Source organism: Camelus ferus, chromosome 7 (assembly GCF_009834535.1).
Source record: "Camelus ferus isolate YT-003-E chromosome 7, BCGSAC_Cfer_1.0, whole genome shotgun sequence".
In the NCBI taxonomy this organism is placed as follows: domain Eukaryota; kingdom Metazoa; phylum Chordata; class Mammalia; order Artiodactyla; family Camelidae; genus Camelus; species Camelus ferus.
Window position 1 is genome coordinate 15,320,206 of NC_045702.1, and position 23,062 is coordinate 15,343,267.

The 23,062-nt window shown below is 35.9% G+C and overlaps 1 protein-coding gene across 1 annotated transcript in view; it reads left to right on the forward strand.

The window, feature by feature from the left end:
* Positions 1-23,062, forward strand: part of AKR1D1 (aldo-keto reductase family 1 member D1) — a 33,103-nt gene continuing 10,041 nt past the window's right edge. Inside the window, exons 1-5 of the mRNA XM_006173067.3 lie at positions 1-162; positions 11,899-12,066; positions 13,343-13,459; positions 16,881-16,958; positions 20,489-20,611. Of these exons, the coding sequence (XP_006173129.1) occupies positions 70-162; positions 11,899-12,066; positions 13,343-13,459; positions 16,881-16,958; positions 20,489-20,611 (579 nt within the window). The 5' untranslated portion in view covers positions 1-69. The remainder of the gene's footprint in view (positions 163-11,898; positions 12,067-13,342; positions 13,460-16,880; positions 16,959-20,488; positions 20,612-23,062) is intronic.

Sequence of the window (23,062 nt, forward strand, 5' to 3'; positions counted from 1 at the left end):
TTTTCAAAAAGGCTTTTCTGTGGTGGTCAGAATCATTTCTAGAACTTTGAAACCAGTAGACTCTCTAAGATGTACCTCAGTGCTGCAAATCATCGCATACCTCTAAGTGATGGAAACAGCATTCCTATCATTGGACTTGGTACCTACTCAGAACCTAAATTGGTAAGCTTATCGTTCTCTCCCTCTTTTTTTTTTTTTATTAACACATTCCTAAAGGATAAGCTGTAATTCATTTTGAATGGATTTCATTGATTTACTTTTTGTAATAATGAATGCAGCTTGCAAGGACTGCTATTTGGCTTAATGAGTATTGACTCAAAGTTTAAACTAGATCAGTTAATTATCTTAAAGTATCTTGGCTTAAAGAATGGGACTTTTCTGCTTCCTTTTCTAAAATTCAGCTGAATGCTGATTATTAGATTGAACTGATGCACATGAAATTTCTGAGTTTATGGTTTGTGATTTTTTTAAGTTCATATTTGAGATTTTTTAGTTCAGTCTAACAAACATTTAGTGAAAACCTACTATGTATGAAGCACTAGGCTATAGAAGCTTCAAATATGAAGAGAATGTATCTCCGCTGTCTACAGATCAAAAATCGAATAGAGAAGACAGATTCTTTAATAACTAATCATAGAACAGTGAAGAGTAAATGCTGTCCGAGAATCTGAAAACATAGGAAAGGGAATAAACTTGACCATGAGGACTGAAGTGTGTTTCCATTAAAACACAGAAAAGATTCTACTTGTAAGAAAAGTATCTCTCTGCTTTCTGCGTTGCAATTCGACATTTAATGCTGATTGCCAGAAAAAATGGTGGTATCTAGAAATGCTACTGAAATTTGAATGATCATGTATAAATGAACTGTGTAAAGCTGAGTCTGAATTAGTTAGAGAAAGAGAGCTGAGACAGGAATTTTAGTCAGAAAGAGAAGCATAGAGGCATAAGAATATGAATCTGATTATGTCACACCTCTGCTTAGTTATTTCAGTAGCTCCCTATCAGTTATAGGGTAGAGGCCACACTCCTTACTTGCACATTGGGCCTTAATGGTTCAGTCAAGACTTGTCAGTCCAGCAGCATCTACCACCATGCCTCCATCTCTATGTATAAAACATAGCTACCTGGGTTCCTTGAACATCTCTCCCATCTCCGTGTCTTTGGTTGTGCTGCCCTCTACCTGGAACACCCTTTCTCCTGATTTGTCCACTTGGCTAATTTTTATTAAACCTTCAAGACAACTCAAGGATACCTCTCCCTAGAAACTCATCTCCCAGCCACCACAACTTGCCCCTCCTTCATGTTCAGCTCTATTGTAGCCCCTTGTGCTCAATTCTATAGTGGCATTTATCACACTGTATTGTAACCATTGTTTCTCTGCTATCTTACCCACAAGATGTGAAATCCATTAGGAAAGAGACCATGTCTTATTCAGCTCCATATTCTCAGTATAGTGTCTGGTATGTGATGGGTCTGGTATGTGATGGGTGTTCAGCTAATGCTTGTCAAATGAGTGAATGAGTTTGTGAAAGGAGATGTGTGTGTATCTATATCTATATATCTATATCTATATCTATATCTATGTGCACGAGAGGATATGGAGATGTAAATGGATACAATAATAATAGCTAAAATTTTCTTAACCATATGCCAGGATCTCTTTGTAAGTACTTTATAGTACATGCATTTTCTAATTTAATCCTCACAACATTATGAAAGAGATATCACTTTACCCCATTTTACAGATGAGAAAACTGAGGCATGGAAAGATTAAATGCCCCAAATTTATAATGCTAAGAAAGAGAGCTGGGATTTGAACCAATGTAGTTTGGGCCAAGATCCTATCCTGTGAATATATTGCCTGTTATAAATATGTGTCATGTCAATGAAGCTGCATGTTTCTGACTACAACTTTCTATATGTATTTCTATATATGAAAGTATCTAGGAATATATATCCAGAAAGTATCTAGGATGGATGGATGGATAGATTAGATACATAGACAGATAGATAGGCAGACAGACAGATAGAATGATAGATCTAGAGTGTGAATCTGATTATGTCACACCTCCGATTAATTCTTTCAATGGCTCCCTGTCAATTATATGGTTCCTTACTTGCATCTCTCTCTCTCCTGAAACTCAGTGGGGCTCAAAGTGCTGCATGTACCAATAAATATTATTAAATGCTTATTATGTGTCTAGTAATAGTAAATGCTACAGGTTGGAGACTTTCAAAAGCAGTCTTGTGTCATTTCCCGAAAACAGTTGTAACTCACTTCAGAAGATAAGACATACACCAATTAGAGAATGTGGCATTAAAGGAATACTGTTAGAAATGAAGATTGTGCATGCACTAACCACATTTGTGATCAGAAATACGGAGTTAATGGTATGTCTCCCCAAATCAGACTCTAATGTGAAGAAAAATACCCACCATGGAGGATTTAGGGAAGGCAGACCTGGGTCGAGGGGGAGATGGGGAGCAGGGAGGGTAGAGTACCTCGGAGCACTCAGTGCTTTCTGATCCAAGCCACACAATTGACAACTCTCTCACCATCTGATGAGACAGACACTGGGAGGACCTGTGCTCAAGTCAGTCACGGTGAAATTAAAGTACCAAATTAGATTTAACTTCAAAATCTTGGTCCTAGAAGTGCAACCTGATGCCAAAATTTGGTCTTCTCTCCGTGGTGTGCCTGAGATTCTTCTCAAAACCTTTCATTCCTCAAGAGCTAGCACAACAGGCTGAGTAACTGGTGAACTGGAATTCCCTTGCGTGTTGTGTGTATTATCAAGCCAGTCCATATTTGTCCTGGGATCCTGTTCCATTTTGATACAGAAGTTAGAGTGCACAGGGTGCCAGGGGAAGATTTAGGTTTGTCTTCATAGGGAGGTGGGGTGGGAGCAGAGGTGGAAGGCTAAGATAGGATAAGGGAGACTAACCTGACCCTGCCCTCCGACTTCTGCCCTGTTTAGACTCTGTTGTAACACGTAGCAATAGGAACTGTGGGACAGCAGCTGGGAAGAACATTATTGTGGGGCTGTGTGAGGCTAACAAGCCCAGCTTCTCCTAACTTACAAAGGGTTTCTTTCTCTTAATATGCCCAATTTTCTTATAAAGCTGCTTCATACCTGTGGAGTCAAGGGAATTTGAGGTGGAACCAACATTTAGTAGCACCAAGCTCTCTGTGTATTTCCTCACTTGATTATCACTAACGAAAACTAAAATGTACAAATTGTATGTGTGACATTTCCCTATGATAGCTTCCCAGAATGTTTTCATTACAGGGAAAATAGTCTATGATAGCCTTCCACCAGATTTCCCTTCTTCCTGTCTCTCTCCCTACCCTATAGCTACATCTGAGAAAGCTAATAAGTGAGAATTTTGAACCTTGTTCCTTGTTTCTGATTTGATAGAAATTAATTTACTTTCTATGCATATCAGCCCATGAGTTAATAACTGATATTTATCAAAAACTTCAAGTAAAACTCAAGAATGTTACCAGGTGTGCAGATGACACAAATCCAGGTAAATATTTTGGAAAATGGGCAATAATTCATATATTCATTATTTGCCTACCATATGTGAGGCATTTTTCTGGTTAACACAGAGATTGAAACAATGGGCTAGAAACAAGGGATTTAAAATCTGTAAGTGGAGTGACTGAAGGCAGAAAAAATAAACATATGTGTTAACTAAAATATGAAGAAAAGCTGACGTGCCTGAAGAGAGAGAACTTTAGTTCAAAGATGAAAGTAACAATGAACAAATCCAGTCATGGGGTAGATCAGAAACTTCAGGCTATGGGGAAGGAGTGGCCTAGGAGGGTAGAATGGGGTTGTAATGGATCCAGTATTCCCTCCTGGGTGGCCCTGGTTGAGATTTCTGTAGCTGCAAACAGTTTTCACACTCTGAAGAGTGAGCCAAAGGCTTTGCATATGAGGGCAAAGGAGAGGTAAAGTCCAGGCTCTTGGTGAGTACCTAGGAGGAGCCTGAAGCATCAAGTTCATTCTGTCCCTAAGCTGGAGGAGGCGGGGGCACAAGGCTTTGGACCCCTTCTCAGGCATGTGCCATCTTTTAAATATTCCTTGGTTTTTCCTCAATGCCCATTTAATCCCCCTCCTCCTCTCTAACCAGGGAACCTTGCTTCACCTGGAGAAGGCAAAGCCTTGTTCTTACACCAAGTATTTTTTTTAATCTGCTTTTAATCTGAGGACAGGATGTTAAAGAACAGTAATTATTTAATGACACGTTAAAACATGATAAAGGAATCTTTATTCAAAGGGGAAACTGTTGTGATTGGTATAAGGGACCACTGATGGAATTTTGCAGTCAGGGAGAGAGACTGGTTTCAACTCTGAATACATGGGCAAGTGGGAATTCATAACCAAGGAGCAGGGTCTGAGTCAGTAGGTAGAAAATTACTAAGTAATTCTGGCTAAACCGACTTAACAGGATTCTTGTTGAAGACAGGGCTGGGCAACTAGGCATCATCTAGGTCACCATGGACGATGAGAAACCCGATTTGATAGCGAGAGTGGTCAGGTGTGGAGGGTGAGAGGTTGTGGTTAAACTGACTTAGCAGGATTCTTGCTAAGCTTGGACAGAGCAGAAATGAGCATGAAAGTCCGTGTTGGAAAAGAGTTCAAAGGAGCCTGATTAGAATTTGGTCACTGAAAGAATCTTTGTCAGGGTTGAGGGTGGTCTCACAATCTGCCTAAAGGGACCAGGGACTAGGTAGAAAGCATAAATACGTGGTCCTGGAGAGCCAAGTCTACTTCTCAGTTTTGTTCTGCTTTCCCCTTTTGATAGTACATATTAGAGCAAGAAAAGCTTTATTTTCTTCTTTGCTACAAGCAAAAAGAAAACACATGGAACCTTCACCCAGGAGACTATTGCCGATCAAAGACACAGTAAGCAGAGTACTGGCGATTCCACTCCCCATGCTAAATGAGGATAGCCGTTTCATCACGACAGCCAGTTGTCATACGTAAACCAAAGTCCAGTGTGGCCTGATCTTCTCACATTTTTCAGAGACTACTGTGAAGTAATTAATAATTTTTAAGTGATGGCAATTCATTTATATTTTTGTAAAATGCTATATGGGCTAAATATTTTAAGGGTCAAGGAACAAAGAAAATATTTCAGCTAATATTTGTTTTTCACTTTTAGTAGAGTATCTCCTGAGTTCTTTGCAGTACCTGTGACCCCTTCACACTCACACTCTTGTCAAGGAAACCTTGGCTTTTAGAAATCAAATATCAAGAACTGACTTCTGCATTTTGCTATGTCATTCCTCTCCAGAGGAATTAATGCTGCACATCAAGCTGCACAAAATGGTTTGGTGGTGGGGGTAGGTGGTAACAAAAAAATACCAGGAAGAAGAACGTAGGTTCATATTTTAAAACCATTAACCTGACAAAGTTAAAATGAATTAAAATGAAAAGAGACGGAATACATAGAGGTCAAGTGAGAAGAGTTCTGTAATAAATCAGGCAAAAAATAACAAGAACTTGAAACTGGTTAGTGGCTACAAGGAAATAATTTGGATGGAGCCTAAAAGGAAATAACTTGGCTAAAGGCTACAAATCACTGGGGTAGACTCTACAAAGCTTAGCAAGCAATTGGATCCAGACAAAGGAGAACGAATGGTAGATCCAAGACCAAAAAATAATGTTTCAGGCCCACGTTACTATGTTCTTTGGATCTAAGGTTTTGAATTTATTTTAGTCACTTATCTTTTATTTTTGATCTACTTCCTTATTTTTTTTAATATTTAAATTTTAAAAGTATACAGAGGGATGAACACTTTTATTAAAGCTAAAATCTGAGTAACGACCAGCTAGACCCAAAGTTAGAATGTATCAAACCCCAGAAACCCACCATGTGTGCTTACTAGTCCAAAACCCTCCCTCCCTCCAGCAGTAATTGGTCTCTTAACTTTTACAGCAATTATATTTTTGCTTTTTTCTAATGGTTTCACAACTTGAACATGCATTTCTAACAATATAGTTCAATTTTTAAAGTCTATTTCGAGGATGTTTTCCCCCAGTTTTATTGAGATACAATTGACATATAGCACTGTGTAAGTTTAAGGTGTACAACACAGTGTTTTGACTTACATCATGAAATGATTACCACAGTAGGTTTAGTGAACATCCATCATCTCATATAAAAGCAATATAAAAGATATATAGATATAGAAAAAAATTTTTTCTTGTGATGAAAACTTAGGATTTACTCTCTTAACAACATTCATTTATAATGTACAGCAGTGCTAATTACCTTCATCATGTTGTACTTTACATCCCTAATACTTACTTTCTTATAACTGAAAGTTTGTACCTTTTGACTACCTTCATCTAAGTCCCCCTCCCCTCACCACTCTTGCCTCTAGTAGCCACAAATCTTGCCTCTTTTTCTATGAGTTTGTTCGTTTTTGTGTCATTGACCCACAACACTATGTTAGTTCCTGTGTTAAGGGACCAGGGTCTTACACCCTTGTATCATCCATAGAGGGAATGGATGTGAGTAATCAGCAGCCAGCACTCCTGACAGTTGAGGAAATGAGTGCTTCTCTGCTGTGGGATACACCATGACATTCACTACAGTCTATCCCTGGTGCCGACTGGACCTATTGGCTTTGTGTGCTAAGCTCGCCCCTGGGAAAATCTCGTCGAGAATTCTGTTTGGTCTCTTTCCTGGAAAAAATTTTAGAGGTAGCTCAGCAGAATGAGTACAAGCTTCTGCCACTAAAGCTGTCTTCAAGTTGCAACTTATACGTATCGTCTCCCTCTGAGACTACCCATCCTAGATTTCCCACACCCTTAGCCAGTATCTCCGCTGGTCTGGGTGGCTTACATAATATTATGTCCTAGATCTTCATCTCAGAGTTGTGTGAGTCCCTGGTCAACTTACCCTTTTCAGGTCATTTACTCAGTTCACTGTCCATTAACTATCAAAATTGGAAAGGGGTATATCATTAGATGGCCTAGGTGCCAAACATTTCCTTCCCTGTCCTATTGTGTAACTCTGGAGGAGCCCTGCCACCTCCAATTACAAAACTCACTTACCCCTGCCAGTATGGCAGATTTTTTCCTTGAATGCTGAACTCTGGAAATAAGGAGCCTAGTTTCCCCCTGGGAACTAGGACCTTTAGATCACAGGGCCTAAAATTCAGGGATGGGAAGCACACATGTTCAAATTGGGTCAACGGGAATGATGCTAAGCCTAGTGGGTTTTCAGATTCATGTGTTCTACTTATTGGTATACAACACCATGTAATGGTTGTTGACCTAGTGTGTATGCTGCATCCTGGAGGATGGCCCCTCATTTTCATAGGACTCCACCATCTCTTAAGTGGAGAAAAGGTGCCGTTGCCCAGTTCAGGAAACATAATTATTTTACTGAGATTGTTCTTAATTATGAAGTCAAATTTTTTGCATTTTAGATTCTCCTATCATATCACTTATTTGAGTCTCCAGACATAGTATTCTATTTGATCTTTCTGATCTTTTCCTAAAATGGAATTTCCCAATGAATCTGTCAGAATTTATATAGAATTTGCTTTTGCTACATTTAAAGTGTACAAAGAATTATTTTTCTCATGTCCACATTTCCAAATAGTTCCTCTATATTGATTAGAATTAAGTCCAAAATAGTAATTCACCTCATTGCTGATTTGGCCATCTAAGAGAATATTTTTAGCAAGTAAAGAGTATACTAGCTTTTTTAAAGAAAAAGCTCTTTAATAATAACTGAATAATTGAAGACTTTCACTACTTAACTTTATTACTATAATCTTTATTAAATAAAGCATCATCCATATATTACTCAGGCTGACAGTCAATACCAACTTCTTTCTGCCTTAGCCTTTGTCTTTTTTCCTTTCTTTATCCTAAATGCTCTCTCCCCTATGCTTTTTTTCTTGAGTTAACTTTGGAAAATACAGTCTGGGGCTGTATTTTCTGGGGCTCTTCCCCTTGTATTAAATTTATTTATTGGGGTATTTTTTTGGTTTGGTTTTTTAAAAATGGAGGTACTAGGGATTGAACCTAGGACCTTGTGCATACTAAATGTGCATTATCACTGAGCTATATCCACCTGGCCAAATTTATTTTAGCTCTGTACTTAAACTACCAGTTCCAGTCCACAAAATCTCAGTGATATTTCTGAGGTATATTTACTATCTCATATTGAGCTTTATTCTTTTCATTAGTACTATGTATACACCAGAGAAAGAAAACAGTATTTTAATTTTTCCTTTGTAAATTTCTTTTTTTATTCTCTTGTTGCTTTTTAATTTTTTTTTTTCAGTTTTTACACTGAAGTGTAATCAGTTTATAATGTATCAATTTCTGGTGTAACTCATAATGTTTCAGTCATACATATACATACATATGTTCCTTTTCATATTCTTTTTCATTATAGTTGACTACAAGATATTGAATATAGTTCCCTGTGACATACAGTATAAACTTGTTGTTTATCTATTTTATATATAGTAGTTAGTATCTGCAAATCTCGAACTCCCAATTTATCCCTTCCCACCCTCTTCCCCTACTCCCCCCAGTAACCATGTTTGTTTCCTATGTCTGTGAGTCCCCTGTAAATTTCCCCAACCCTTCTCTTTCCACTGTGCTTTTGTTGTCACACTTGTCATCCATAACATCTCATTTTACAATTTAGGGGGTTTTGCTTCAGTTTCTGTTCAAGCCTTATTGATCGTGTTAAGTAACCAAAGAGGTATTTCTGACATTCCTGGAAAGTGTGTCTCCCTTTCCCAGCTTTTTCACATTTGTGACTATGAATCCTATTTTCTAATACCATCTGTATAGCCATTCGGTTCATTTTTCATATCCTCTTATCTACTCAGTAGTAATGACTTTGAACTGAAATAGGGGAATACAATACAGTTTATGCTCCCAACACTCTATTTCCAGCCCAGGACTATAAAGTTCACTAGAAATACAAGAGGTTTCTTGTCTCGTTCATTCTACAACAAATCAATAGATACCTGACATGATTTTGTCAAGCATTTGGTTAGAACACAAAATATAGAAGCAAGCACAAGTAATTTTCAACATTTGTGAATGAGATGGGAATGATCATCATCTGAATATGAAGTCCATAAAAATCTACAAATAGAATCAAACCTCTCCCCAATATACAACCTAAAAGATGATTTGTGATTTTTATATGATGAGACTAGTTATCCTGATAAAAATCTCCATCAATTCTTCCATTTCTCATTAAGGAAAAAATGTAACTAAAATGAGGAACACACTTGTACATTTAAGTGTCATCATAACTAAAGAACAATAATTTATGTGCAGTTTGAAAACTGGAAAACTTACACCTCAAGTATAAGGAATCTGTCTGGTGTTTTGGTTCTGTTGATGTTCGGGGTCAGGATATTCTCATTCTTATGCTTCGTGTAGGTTAATGAAATGAACAAAGCTTTGGCTGCAAAATCTGATTAAAAAAATTTATTTTGAAAAATGTAACATGCTCCTGGCAATCTTTTTCCCGCCCAGCTTTACTGAGATAGAATTGACATACAAGAAACTGCACATATTTAAGTATACAATTTTATGAATTTGACAAGTATACACTTGTGAAGCCATCACCATAATCAAGATGGTGAATCTATCCATCACCACAGAAATTTCTTTGTACTCCCTTGTAATCCCTCCTGTCTCTCATGCCTGCATTCTCTACCCCTACCCAAGGCAATCACTGATCTGTTTCTGTTAGTATACATTAGTTTTCATTTTCTAGCATTTCACACAAATAGATTCATAAAGTATTTATTCTTTTTTGGTCTGGCTTCTTGTATAATTATTTTGATATTCATCCATGTTTCTGTGTGTATCTTTTTTATCACTGAGTATTATTCCATTCCATGGATATATCTAACTTTGCTTACCCAAACCTTTGATTTATAATTGAGCCACCTTCAAGGAACTTGTGCCCTCCTATAACAAGGCTACCATGAAATCTCTTGTCACTGGTAAAATTGATAAAGTTACAATTCTTTTTCTTTTTTGAAGTATAGTTGATTTACCATGATTGTTTCAGGTATACAGCAAAGTGATTCAGATACACACACACACACACACACATATATTTTTAGATTCTTTTCCATTACATGTTATTACACATTACATGTTATTACAAAATTGAATATAGTTCCCTGTACTATACAGTAGGTCCTTGTTGTTTATCTATTTTATTTTAACCTTTTTAAAATTGAAGTATAGTCGGTTTACAATGTTGTGTCAATTTCAGGTGCAGAGCATAATGTTTCAGTCATACATATACATATGTATATTACTTTTCATTGTTTATCTATTTTATATATAGTAATGTTTATCTGTTAATCCCAAACTCTTAATTTATCCTTCCCCTGCCCTTTCTCCTTTGGTAACCGTTGATTGTTTTCTATGTCATGGGTCTGTTTTTGGTTCATAAATAAAATTTGTATCATTTTTTTTTCAGATTCCACATATAAGTGACGTCATATGACATTTGTCTTTCTCTGTCTGACTTACTTGACTTAATATGATAATCTTTAGGTTCATCCATGTTGGTGTATATGACATTATTTCAATCTTTTATATGGCTGAGTAATATTCCATTGTGTGTGTGTGTGTGTGTGTGTGTGTGTGTGTGTATTTGTTTTTTTTCTTTATCCAGTCATCTGTCAATGGACATTTATGTTGTTTCTATGTCTCAGATATTGTAAATAGTGCTGCTATGAACATTGGGGTGCATTAAAATTAGAGTTTTCTTTGGATATATGCCAAGGAGTGGGTTTGATGGATCACAGGGTAACTCTATTTTTAGCTTTTTGAAGAACCTCCATACTATTTTCCATAGTGGCTACACCAATTTACATTCCCACCAACAGTGTAGGTGGGTTTCCTTTTCTCCAGGCCCTCTCCAGTATTTATTATTTGTAGAGTTTTTAATGATGGCCATTCTGACTGGTATGAGGTGATACTTCATTGTAGTTTTGATTTGCATTTCTCTAATAATTAGTGATATTGAGCATCTTTTCATGTGCCTGTTGGCCAACTGTCTGTCTTCTTTGGAGAAATGTCTATTTAGGTCTTCCACCCATTTTTTGATTTTTTAAAAAGAAATTAAGCTGTATGAGCTATTTGTATATTTTGGAAATTAGTCCCTGGTCAGTCTCATCATTTGCAAATATTTTCTCCCATTCAGTAGGTTGTCTTTTCATTTTGTTTATGGTTTCCTTTGCTGTGCAAAAGCTTTTAAGTTTAATTAGGTCCCATTTGTTTATTTTTGCTTTCATTTCCATTACTCTAGGAGCTGCTTTGAAAAAAATATTGCTGCAATTTATATCCAAGAGTATTCTGCCTATGTTTTCCTCTAGGAGTTTTATAGTATCCAGTCTTACATTTAGGTCTTTAATCCATTTTGAGTTTATTTTTAAATATGATCTTAGAGAATGCTCTAAGATCAAGTTATATTTCTGAATCCTCAAAACTAAGGGCAAACCTGGGATGGATGAATCTCCCGTTGAGGGTGGGAAGCTCCCTAGGAGGTCTCTTTCTTGTCCTCAGATACCATCTTCCAATCACAACAGCATAGAATTGGGAATTTGTCATTTTCACTATAAAATGATGTAGGTGCCAAGTGTCCTGATTAAGAATGATTAGGAGGAGAGGGTATAGCTCAGTGGTAAAGCATGTGCTTAGCATGCCCAAAGTCCTGGGTTCAATCCCCAGTTCTTCCATTAAATAAACAAATAAATCTAATTACTCCCCCCCCCAAAAAAACCCCAAGTATAAAAATTTTTTAAAAGAATGATTAAACTAAAGGAAAGACCCATTTTCTCTTCTCTCTTACCCCAACCTGTCATTTTAGACCCCTAAGGGGACCTGTGCAACATCAGTGAAAACTGCCATCGATGTGGGGTACCGACACTTTGATGGGGCCTACGTCTATCACAACGAACATGAAGTGGGAGAGGCCATCAGGGAGAAGATAGCAGAAGGAAAGGTGCGGAGGGAGGATATTTTCTACTGTGGAAAGGTGAGCTCTTCTCTTCACCCGCCTTCTACTTACATACTTGGTGGATGTAACATCACTTTTCTCTGATACAGAATGTTGAACTCACCAAGAAGAGTGAGTTCTTAACTGACAAATTCCTCACTCTTGCCAAGAATCCAAGGACTAATTAGCCCCTTGAAAGTTAGGGCAAAGCTCTTTCCTCATACATGGGCGTTGATTTAAGTCAACATGGGAAGAGCCAAGTCTACAAAGCAGAAAAATTGAGGAATGGAGGGAAGTGGGGAGGTGGTTCATATGACAGAAGCATTTGCCATAACTTTCTTTAAGGGGGGCAGCCTTCTTTTTCTTTTGTATATGCCTTTAAGGTGTACAATGCATTATTTTGATACATTATATATTGCAAAATGATTACCATCCTGGTGTTAACTTACACCTTCATCACATTACATAATTGCCAGTTCTTTTTTTGTGATAAAACCATTTAAGATTTATTCTCTTAGCAACTTTTAAGTATATAATACAGTATTGTTAACTATAATCACCATGCTGTTTATGAGAGCTCCAGAACTTATAACTGGAAGTTTGTACCCTTTGACTAACATCTCCCTTTTTTTATTTGTGAATATCTGTTTTAATTGTTGATTTTTGTTGGAGGACTTGAGGCTGGAGTCCCCTATACCACCGTTTTGGTGACATCATCTGTTCCACGAGAGATTAATTCTTTAGTAAGAATTCGCAGAATTTTCCTGGGAAATGAGGAAATGGACCCAATGAAAACAAAGGATTAGTGAAAAGGAATTTAGACCTTTACAGTAATTTAAAATTTCACCAGCTTCTGCATCACCTGTCACAATGTGAAGGACCCAGTGAAGTCAACGCACACAAACATACTTCTTGCTCAGACGAAGCACACCTTTCATCCATGACGTGAAAATAAAATGCCAGGTCAGAACCACTAGTCAGATACGTGTTTCCTAATTACATACTGAGGAAAAATGAAAGTGCTGAGGGTCGATTAGAGGACGACTTTGTTGCTGAATTAGCTACTCTGTGGTTCAGGTGGATCTTTAAGTCTCTGGTACTATATTCAGATAAAGTTATACTCTGGGTGATACACTCAAGAGTTTTATCAGCTCAGTCTATACTCAGATGATACTGCAGCATAAACATATATTTGTGAAATGAAATGAGTGAATAAAATGTGTATGAGTATATATAAGGAATAAAGAGCTGCATTACTGTAAAAAAAAAAAAATAGTGTGGATGTTAGTTAACTATCTCCTTTTTACTCTTTCAGCTGTGGGCTACAAATCACATCCCAGAGATGGTCCGCCCAACTCTGGAGAGGACGCTCAAGGTCCTTCAGCTAGATTATGTGGATCTTTACATCATTGAAATACCCATGGCTTTTAAGGTGAGTTCACATGCCTAAAGGTTAAGCCTCTGCTCTTAGGCAACCATGAGCCGACAGCTTTGTGCATGAAGCTAGTTCATTACTTAACATCGTAGAATGTTATGGTGCTTTTGTTACCTTAGATTAGATAGTACTGACCTAGCTCAACAGATGCCCAGAAAGTTATGTATAGCCGACTCAGGCCTGGAACCCAAGTTTTTTGATTGATAATCCAATTCACTTTCTGTTGTATCATGTCTTTACAACTACACTTTAAATGCTCTCTATCAAACCAACATGCAGTCTCCTAACTGCTGTCCACATTTCAGTTGTCCAGTATCCAGACACACCCTTCTTCCCACTCACACAGTCACAAAAACATCCCTGGTCAGTGTAATGCAAAATACTAAATATGACTGAAAACTTACCCTCCACCCTCTCTGAAGGAGAAGAACCCAAAGAATAGTCAGGGCTTTGAAGCCAGCTCCAACATCAGGACTTCGATGTGATATCTGTTCTTTTAGTTCAAATCAATGTTCTCAATCCGTGGACTCTGTTAATTTAACCGCCACCAACACACCTAGTATACACGGCTGAAGAGCAGTAACCGCTTTAAAATTTCATTGAGGGAAGGAGAGATTGAAAACAAAGTTGGCCACCTGTCCATGACATAAATCAGATCCTGCTGGACAGGAAGAACGAGGACTCTGTGCTGCTGCAGTGGCCAGAACTTCTTTACATGGCCAAACTGGCTGCTCCTATTCTGTTCTGTGGAAGCACCTTCTTTATTGACTTGCCTCTATGGTCACATCCAAGATGTGACCTTAGCAGTTATGTATCCCAATAACTTCATTTCACAGAAGAGAAAGTTGAGACCACAAGTAATGAACTAGCTAACTCAGGTTTAAAAAAGTCCATCCAAACTGGGACTAGATCCTGAGTCCCCTAATGCCCACCCCGTACTTGTTCTCTTACACTGCACTGCCCCCGCCTTATCCCCACAAGCCTAATAATCCCAATACCCTGTGGACTACAGCGATTTTTGGATTTCAGGCTCTTGGGATTATGACCTCAGCCCTTCCCCTCACTCAGCTAACTTCAATTCTTGTTTAAATAGCAGATTTCTAAGATGAGTCTTACAGATTTGGAAAGAACCTGTATTTAAAAGTAAGAAAATGAAATTTACTTCTCTGTGGCTGACTAATGACTTGTAAAATCTTTTTGGAGAAGGTAAATTGAGAAATTCTATTTCTGTTCTTAAATAGGATCAAGGTTTAAGGACATAGGTAAGGTAAAACTTTTAACAGTGAGAAATTTCACATAATGACATTACCTCCCAACTGAACCTGTAATTCATATAATTGAGAAATCAATCTTTGAAACCAAAATATCACATGCTTTTTTGACTCATGATTTTTTTTAAAGAAAAACCTTTTTTGCTAAAATATTTTAGCACTTTATTATTTTTTAAACGCCAAGTTAACAAGCAGACACAATTTCAGGACAACAAAATACACAAAAAATGACATTTTAAAAAGGTGAAGTTATGCTGAACAGGAATGAGAGTCAATAGCATGGATTTTTAGAGGGTTGAATTATTCTGCTGATAATGCCTTATAGTCAGGAGCAGGAAAGAAGGAAAAAGACAATGCGCTTATCCAGATGAAGGGATTAGTAAAAAATAAGCACAGTGGAAGCTTAAGGGGACTTCACAGATGTATCTAAAATGGGTTCAGGTTTGATAAAGACCTCATTAAAATTTGGGGGAGTGAACACTTTTTAACGAAATTCATGACAGAGGCATAAAGCCATTTCAGAACAGAAGTAAAATTAGGAAATACAAAAGGCAAGAAATAAGGAGGAAGACTGGCTGGAGTGGAAGTAAGGGTCATAGATGTTGAGAAGGTTAAAGGGTTTAAAAATCAGAAACAGGCAGGGTAGTTAATATGAATGATTACATGGCTTTGAGGAGAAAGGAGTCCTTTTCCTGCTCTCAGTGAAACAGGAGAAGATTAAGATGAAATTATCTCTGCCAAAAAGGGCATAGAGAAAGTGTATCACTAGGTGAAAGTTTCATGTAGGTAAGATGGCAGAGGGAAAAATTAGGGGAAAAGTTAAAGAATATAGTGGATTTTGTCCAGTTGCTTGATTTTCAACAACAACAATAATCCTATTATCAAGGTCTGCAAAAATTTCTATGCTGCCAACCAAATCCAGTAGACACATTGTCCTCATATTGCTTGATCTCTTTCAGCACAGTTAACTACTACCTCCTTCTTTAAACATTCCCATCTTGTGAATTCCGTGATCTTACCCTCTCTTGATTCTGTGGCAGCTTCTTCTCTGCCAAATTCCATGTTATGCCCAGCACTCTGGCCTCAGTATTCTTATCTTACTGAGCCACACTCTCTGTCTAGGTGATTTCATCTAGTTGCGTGGGTTCAATGCCATTTTATATGCCAAGGACTCTCACATTTTATCTTCATCCATGACTTCTCTCTTAGCCACTCTCTGAGACGTCTCTGTTCATCTTAAATATCCGCTTGACTGTCTAATGGTCATTTCAAACTCAAAATATCCAATACAAAACTCTCAATTCCTTGACCAACCTCAGGAAATGATCACCACCATCCACCCAAGGAACCTAAGAATCATCTTTTATTTCTCTCCATCCCATTTCCAAGTCCATAAGAGATGTGTCCCATTTTTAAATGTAGCAAAAAAGGAGAAATCTGAAAGAGTATTCCATACCATAGTCAGTCGTCATTGAGAAAGTATCACCCAAAAGTTAGAGAAGGAGGTTTGACACTTAGTGTGTGAAGTAGAAAAGGCCCAAAAAGAAAAGAAAAGAACCAGAGACAGTTAGCCAGATCTGAGAAGTAACATGCTGTACATTTCCCTTATACTTAGGGAGCATTCACTGCATCAGCTATACTTTTCTTAGCTGAAGAATTTCCTCCTCTCACCCTTAGTGGTGACTTTTAGTTTATTATAAGAGTAAGAAACTTGCTGTTCTCAACTTTGGTAAGGATAGACTATAAAAACACTGAGTCTAAAAGTCCTAATTCTCAACTTTCACTTTTTAAAATGAGTAATCTTGTCATCAAAAGAAAACTTCATGGCTTAACAACAACAATAATCTATTAATAAGTAAAGGAATAATGAGGTAATGAGACTGATATGTTATATATGTTGGACAAATGTATTTCTGGGTAGTTCCATAGAGGAGGAAAAAAAATCTATTCCTCTCTCTCCCTCCCTCTCTCTCTCTCTGTATCTATCTATCTTGAATTGTTTCCCCAGGGCCAGGGTATATTGGAATATTGACACTGAAATTCCATCATTTCAATCCCTGGATATAAATAAAATGAATTACACTTGTTTTTTGGTTTGTTTGTTTGTTTGTTTGGGGTTTTTTGTTTTGTTTTTTTTTTTTTTGCAGCCTGGAGATGAGATCTTTCCTAAAGATGAAAATGGCAAATGGTTATATAGCAAGTCAGATCTATGTGCCACTTGGGAGGTAAGTTCAAGTGGGCCTCTTATCTTAAAACACTACGTTTAAAAATTGTGATCTGATTGTTCTTGTTCGATTTATGGAGAATTCCAACCTTTACTCCCAATGAAAAATAATAGTCAAAACAGGTATTTCTAACCATGAGCAAAGATGTATAAAATATCCATCTTCTGGGTGCTGAGAAATGTTTGATTTTGTTTTGATGGAAGAGAAGAATGCCAAAGATAAGAGAGAGGTGTGGGAGGAAAAAGAAAGTAAAGGAAATAAGTTCTACTGTAACAGTAAATAAAAATATGTAAATGAGACAAACTCACAAATTTTTAAAGTTTCTCAAATCAAATTTTAAAAAATCAATAATATGTCTAAAAGAAACAAACTTAAGACAAAATAATACACAAAAAAACAGAAAAATAATTCTGGTTCCACTTCTGAACAAACTATGGGCTCCTTCCCCAAGATCACAGAGTGGGAAATTAGGGGAAAATCATGAGAAAACCCTTATAGATTCATAGTTGGGGGTAGGGGGTGTTAATAGATATTTTGAACTGGTTTATGAGGTAATATGGTAGCTTTCACCTAAAGTAGAAGGCAGCCCAGGAACCAGTAAGATGATAATATAGGAGAGGAACTGTTGAAGTTCTTTATACTCTTTCTATTCTCCTATTGTAGCCTTGGTACAGATACTGTCTGCTCCACACTTGGGACTCATGTTCAGATGTCTTTTAGGAAACTAAAATCCTGCACTTACGAGAAGTTGGGAAAAACATAAGTTACTACCTGAGCTCTGGCAGTAGTTCCCTTGCCTCTCCCAATCCAAACTCCAAAAGCTGGAAATTATACTCTAATGATTATCTCTTTCTAATAGAATTCCCCCCATATAGGTAACAGCTGAAAATCTGAACTGTGGATTGTTTTGAGGGTGAGGAGGCACTAACTGGGTTTTCTGGTGCCTGGCGCTCTCTACTTGAAAGACCATAAACTCACTCCTGACCTCACTGGAGCTGACTGGGACTGCCTGACAGTATAGCCAATATGCTTGGGAGAAAATGAGTTCAGAGCCCAAAATAACAAGGCATTTATCTCACAAAGAAACAACATATCTCAATTACCCATCCCAGCATAAACAGAACAGAGGCTGAAGAACTTTTTAATTAGCTAATTAATATATTAAAGGAAGTTAAAAAATATATATTAGCAATATGAAATAAAAACAAGAAAACAGTTTTAAAAGCAGGCAAAAATAATAATTAGGAAAAATAAAAAATGCAATAGATGGGATAAAAATAGAATGGATACAGATAAGGAAAAAAATTTAAGCTTGAAAGATCAGATTGAGGAAGTCTTCCAATAAGAAGGAAAGGACAAGAAAAAATTTTTAAATATGAAATATGTGGGTGGGGAATAGCTCAGTGGTAGAGTGCATGCCTACCATGCACCAGGTCCTGGGTGCAATCCCCAGTACTTCCATCAAAAAAACTTAAAAGTTAAAATATGAAAAGCTGAGAGATATAAATGATAAAATTAGAATTTCCAGTATCCATACAACAGGAGTCTTAGAAAAAAAGTAAGAAGAAATAAGAAAAAGAGGCAATAATTGAAGGGAAAAAATCCCCGAAATATTGAAAAGGTGTGGATTACCAATAAAGAAACCCATACTTAGGTGCTTTATAGTGAAACTTCAAAATATCAACATAAAAAGAAAATTAAAACTTCCAGAGTATAGTAAACAAGCCAATAAAGAAGACAAAATGAAATAATAAAAAATAATTAATCCAGGGAAAGGCAGGAAAGTAAGAAAAGGGGGAAAATGAATAGACGGGGAAAATAGAAAATAAATAGCAAGATGGGACATTTAAATTCATTGGCATCAATAATCACAGTGTATGTAAATAGTCTAAACAACCCAGTCAAAATGCAGAGGTTGTCAGAATGGATAAAAAGCAAAACCCCACTATATTTTATATACAAGAAACTCATTTTAAATAATAAGACACAAATAGGTTGAAAGTAAAAGATTTTTAAAAAGTAAAAGGCTAGAATAAGATGTACTAGGCTGATAGTGGTCAGAAGAAAGCTGGAGTAGTTATTTTAGTATCAACAAAAACTTCAGAGCAGAGAGTATTATCAGAGATAAAGTTTGTTTTATAATAAAGGGGTCAATCCTCAACAGCTATGCATCTAATAACAGAACTCCAAAATACATGAACCAAAACTAAGAGAACTGAAAAGAGAAAAGAATAATCCACAATTATAGTCAGAGATTTCAAAATCTCTCTCTCAATGATTGAGATAATAAGTAGACAGAAAATCTGTACAATATAGATTTAAACATTATCAAACAACTTGACCTAATTGATATTTATAGAATACTTTGCCAAAATATAACAGAATGCTATTTTTAAGTACATATAGAACAATTCACAAAATAGTTCATTTTCTGAGATACAAAACAAATCTCAATACATTTAAAATATTCTTTATGCAAAGCAGGCTATCTAATGAAATTGAAATTAAATTTGAAGTTAATAACAAAAACTTATCTGAAAAATCATTAAATATTTGAAGACTAAGAAACATATATGTAAATAACCCATAAGATATAGAAGAAATAACAAAATCCGTATCTATATATAATCTATTTACTAGCAATACATAATTAGAAGTTGAATTTTTTAAAAACAGTATTAAATATTTAGAGATAAATTTAATAAAATATGTGCAAGACTTATATAGCAAAAACTACAATATTCCGCTGAGAGAATTTTTTTTAATCTAAATAAATGGAGAGCTATATCATGTTCTTTGATGGAAAGACTGAATACAGATAAGTTGTTAATTCTCTCCAGATTCATGGATAGAGTCGATGTAATCCCAATCAAAATCCCAAAAGAAATTGAAAAGCTAACTCTAAAATGTAAAGGGAAGTGCAAAAAACATAATGACAAAGATTTACTTAATTTACTAAGAAGATATACCAGTTTTAAACACATATATACCAAATAAAATATCTTCAAAATATATAAAGCAAAAATTGATAGACTAGAGAAAGACACTGATGAAATCACTATATAATGGGAGATTTCTGACATATTCCTTTAAATTATTGAAAAGCCAGGAAAAGCTTGACCTAATCTTCTATATAATGTGTGTATATGTGTATATACATACACATATGTATGAATGAGAAAAACAGAAAGATTTGTATCCAAAAATAGGAGAATATATATTTTCTACACATACCAGACATTTATAAGAATTTTCAGGTATCATGCCATAAAGAAAACCTCCACATATTTTAAGAAATAAGATCATTACTGTGTTGGTATACATTACGAAAATACAAAGGGAAGATACAATACGATATTTCCCCAAATCACTCAATTACAGAATTCTTGCCTTTCTCCTGCACCTTTTTTCACTTCATGGAGCCTATACCCAGGGACTTTCATTTTTAAAGAATTTATAGTCCACCCATAAGTATTTATTCTTGCTTATTTGGAGGCTGCTTTCTTGACCTGTTGGCTTTTATGCTACAGGCTTTGGAAGCTTGCAAAGATGCTGGTTTGGTGAAATCCCTTGGAGTATCCAATTTTAACCGCAGGCAGCTGGAGCTCATCCTGCACAAACCAGGACTGAAGTATAAGCCAGTCAGCAACCAGGTACAGCTTGAGCAGGGGAGGGAGGTGAGGGGAAGTGGAGGTTTGGGGAGTGTGGGATAATCCATTACTTAACAGAAAGAAACCTGTACTAGGAGTCAGAAAGTCTTGCGGTCACTCTACGTATATCTTACCATTAGACCCTGGGCAAGTCAATTTATGTCTCTTAAGAAAAAAGAATTGAAAGTTCAAATCCAGGCAAAAGTAACCCCCAAAAATTTTTGAAGAAAAATAATGAGCGGGAACAAAACTTACCAGATATTGACACACACAGAGTATTTAAAATAATGCAAAATTAGTACAAGAACCAACATACAAAAAAATAGAAAATAAGAAATGTCTTAGAAATAGCCCCAAGTAAAATAAAAACTTAATGTAAAATAAAATGGCACAAACTAATGACAAAGGGTTTGATTTTTCAGTAAATAGTGTGGGGAAAATTGATAGTCAAATATAGACCTTTGCCTCATGTCATACTCCAAAATGTCCTTTTAATCAGGAGTTCAAGAAAAAACAGGAAATTATTTGTGAACACTACAGAAAAATTTTAGTTTTCTTGAGCTGTGGATAGAAAAGGAAGCCATGGGAAAATTACAAAGAAAACCAACGCATGTAATGGTGTAAGAATGTTAAACCCTAAAAATATTAGAAACAAAGAGCGAACAAAAATAGAGAATTATATATTTTAAAAATATAACAGAAAAGGGGGATCATATCCTTATTAATTAAAAGCCTAATAAAAATCAATGAGAAAAAATACTAAGGTTCAACAGAAAAATGGGAAAAAGAAATGAGCAGAAATTCACAGGAGATAAATTGCAAGGTTGGTAAACATGAAGAATGTTCAGCTGCACTAGTAATTATGAAATTTAAGTGTAACTTTGTATTGTGTATCAAATTAGCAAAGCTTTTGTTTTATTTTTTAGTATAATGTTTTATGAAAGCAAGTAGTGGAGTGCTGGCAAATGCAGATTGGTTCAACCTTACTGAAAAGCAATTTTGCAATAAGTATTAAGAGTCTTAAAAAATGTTCAATCTTCTATTTTTAGGAATCTATCCTTGTGAAAAAAATCAGAATGCCCATGTGTGTGTTTGTCACAGTGCTGTTTATAATGGCAAAAAAAGGGGGGGGGGGTAACATAAATATGAAAAATTAGGAAAGTGTTTAAATAAACTTTAAAACATTCATAGTATGTGAAATCTTAACAAAAGATGTTCTTGAATCACTTTTGAGGAAAAGAGAAATGGCCAGGATATTAAATGGAATGGCCAGGATACAAAAGGTAATATAGCATGGAAGTGATTACATTATTTAAAAAGTGCAAATATTGGAAAGAAATAAATCAAAATACTGTGTTTATGTCTGGCTGTGAATTTTACAAGTAAATTCTGTTTTCTTCTTTATGCTTTACTGTATTTTTCAAGTCTTCTGCAGCAAGCTTATATTACTTTTATAATCACAACAAAATACTATTCTCTACCTTGTTAGATAGGGATTGTGATACCCTCTTCCCCCTACTTCATAAAACATTAAGAGGCTACACTAAAAAATGCTCTTGGATCTGGTAAATATTCACATATTGGGATTATGGTGGACTTGTTTGTTGAATTCATTGTTTTTAGAAAGTCAAAAGAGTCTGATACAAGTTTATAACAGAAGAAATGAATTATTACCTACATCATGACAACAGCCCACAGCTAAAACAGAAGTGTTGCTCTATTAGACACACAGCTTCCGAATTGACACCTCAGCTAGCAATATATCATATGCGCTCAGGAACAGAGCACAACAACCTTTGCCTTCCTAATTGATCTCAATCCATCCCTTTATTCCTAAGTATAGGGATTCTTAAGTATCTCTCACCAGCATATCTCTTAACATCTCCTTCCTGCACACCTAAGAACAATATTTTGTTATAAAAATGTTGAAATGACAAACTGGTTCCTTACAAATGTACAGCAACAGATGGTGATTTTTAAAAATTGAAGTGTAGTCAATTTATAATGTGTTAATTTCTGGTGTACAGCATAGTACTTCAGTTGTACATATATATTCCTTTTTATATTATTTTTCATTATAAGCTATTATAAGGTATTAAATATTTTTCCCTGTGCTATATAGTAGGACCTTATTATTTATCTACTTTATATATAGTAGTTAGTATCTGCAAATCCCAAACTCCCAATTTATCCCACTCCCATTCCCCCCTGGTAACCATAAGTTTGTTTTCTATGTCTGTGAGTCTGTCTGTTTTATAAATAAGTTCATTTGTGTCATTTTTTTAGATTCCACATATAAGTGATATCATATGGTATTTTTCTTTCTCTTTCTGACTTAACTTCACTTAGTATGACAATCTTCAGGTCCATCCATGTTGCTGCAAATGGTATTATTTTATTCTTTTTGTGGCTGAGTAGTATTCCATTGTATATATATACACTACAGTTTGTTTT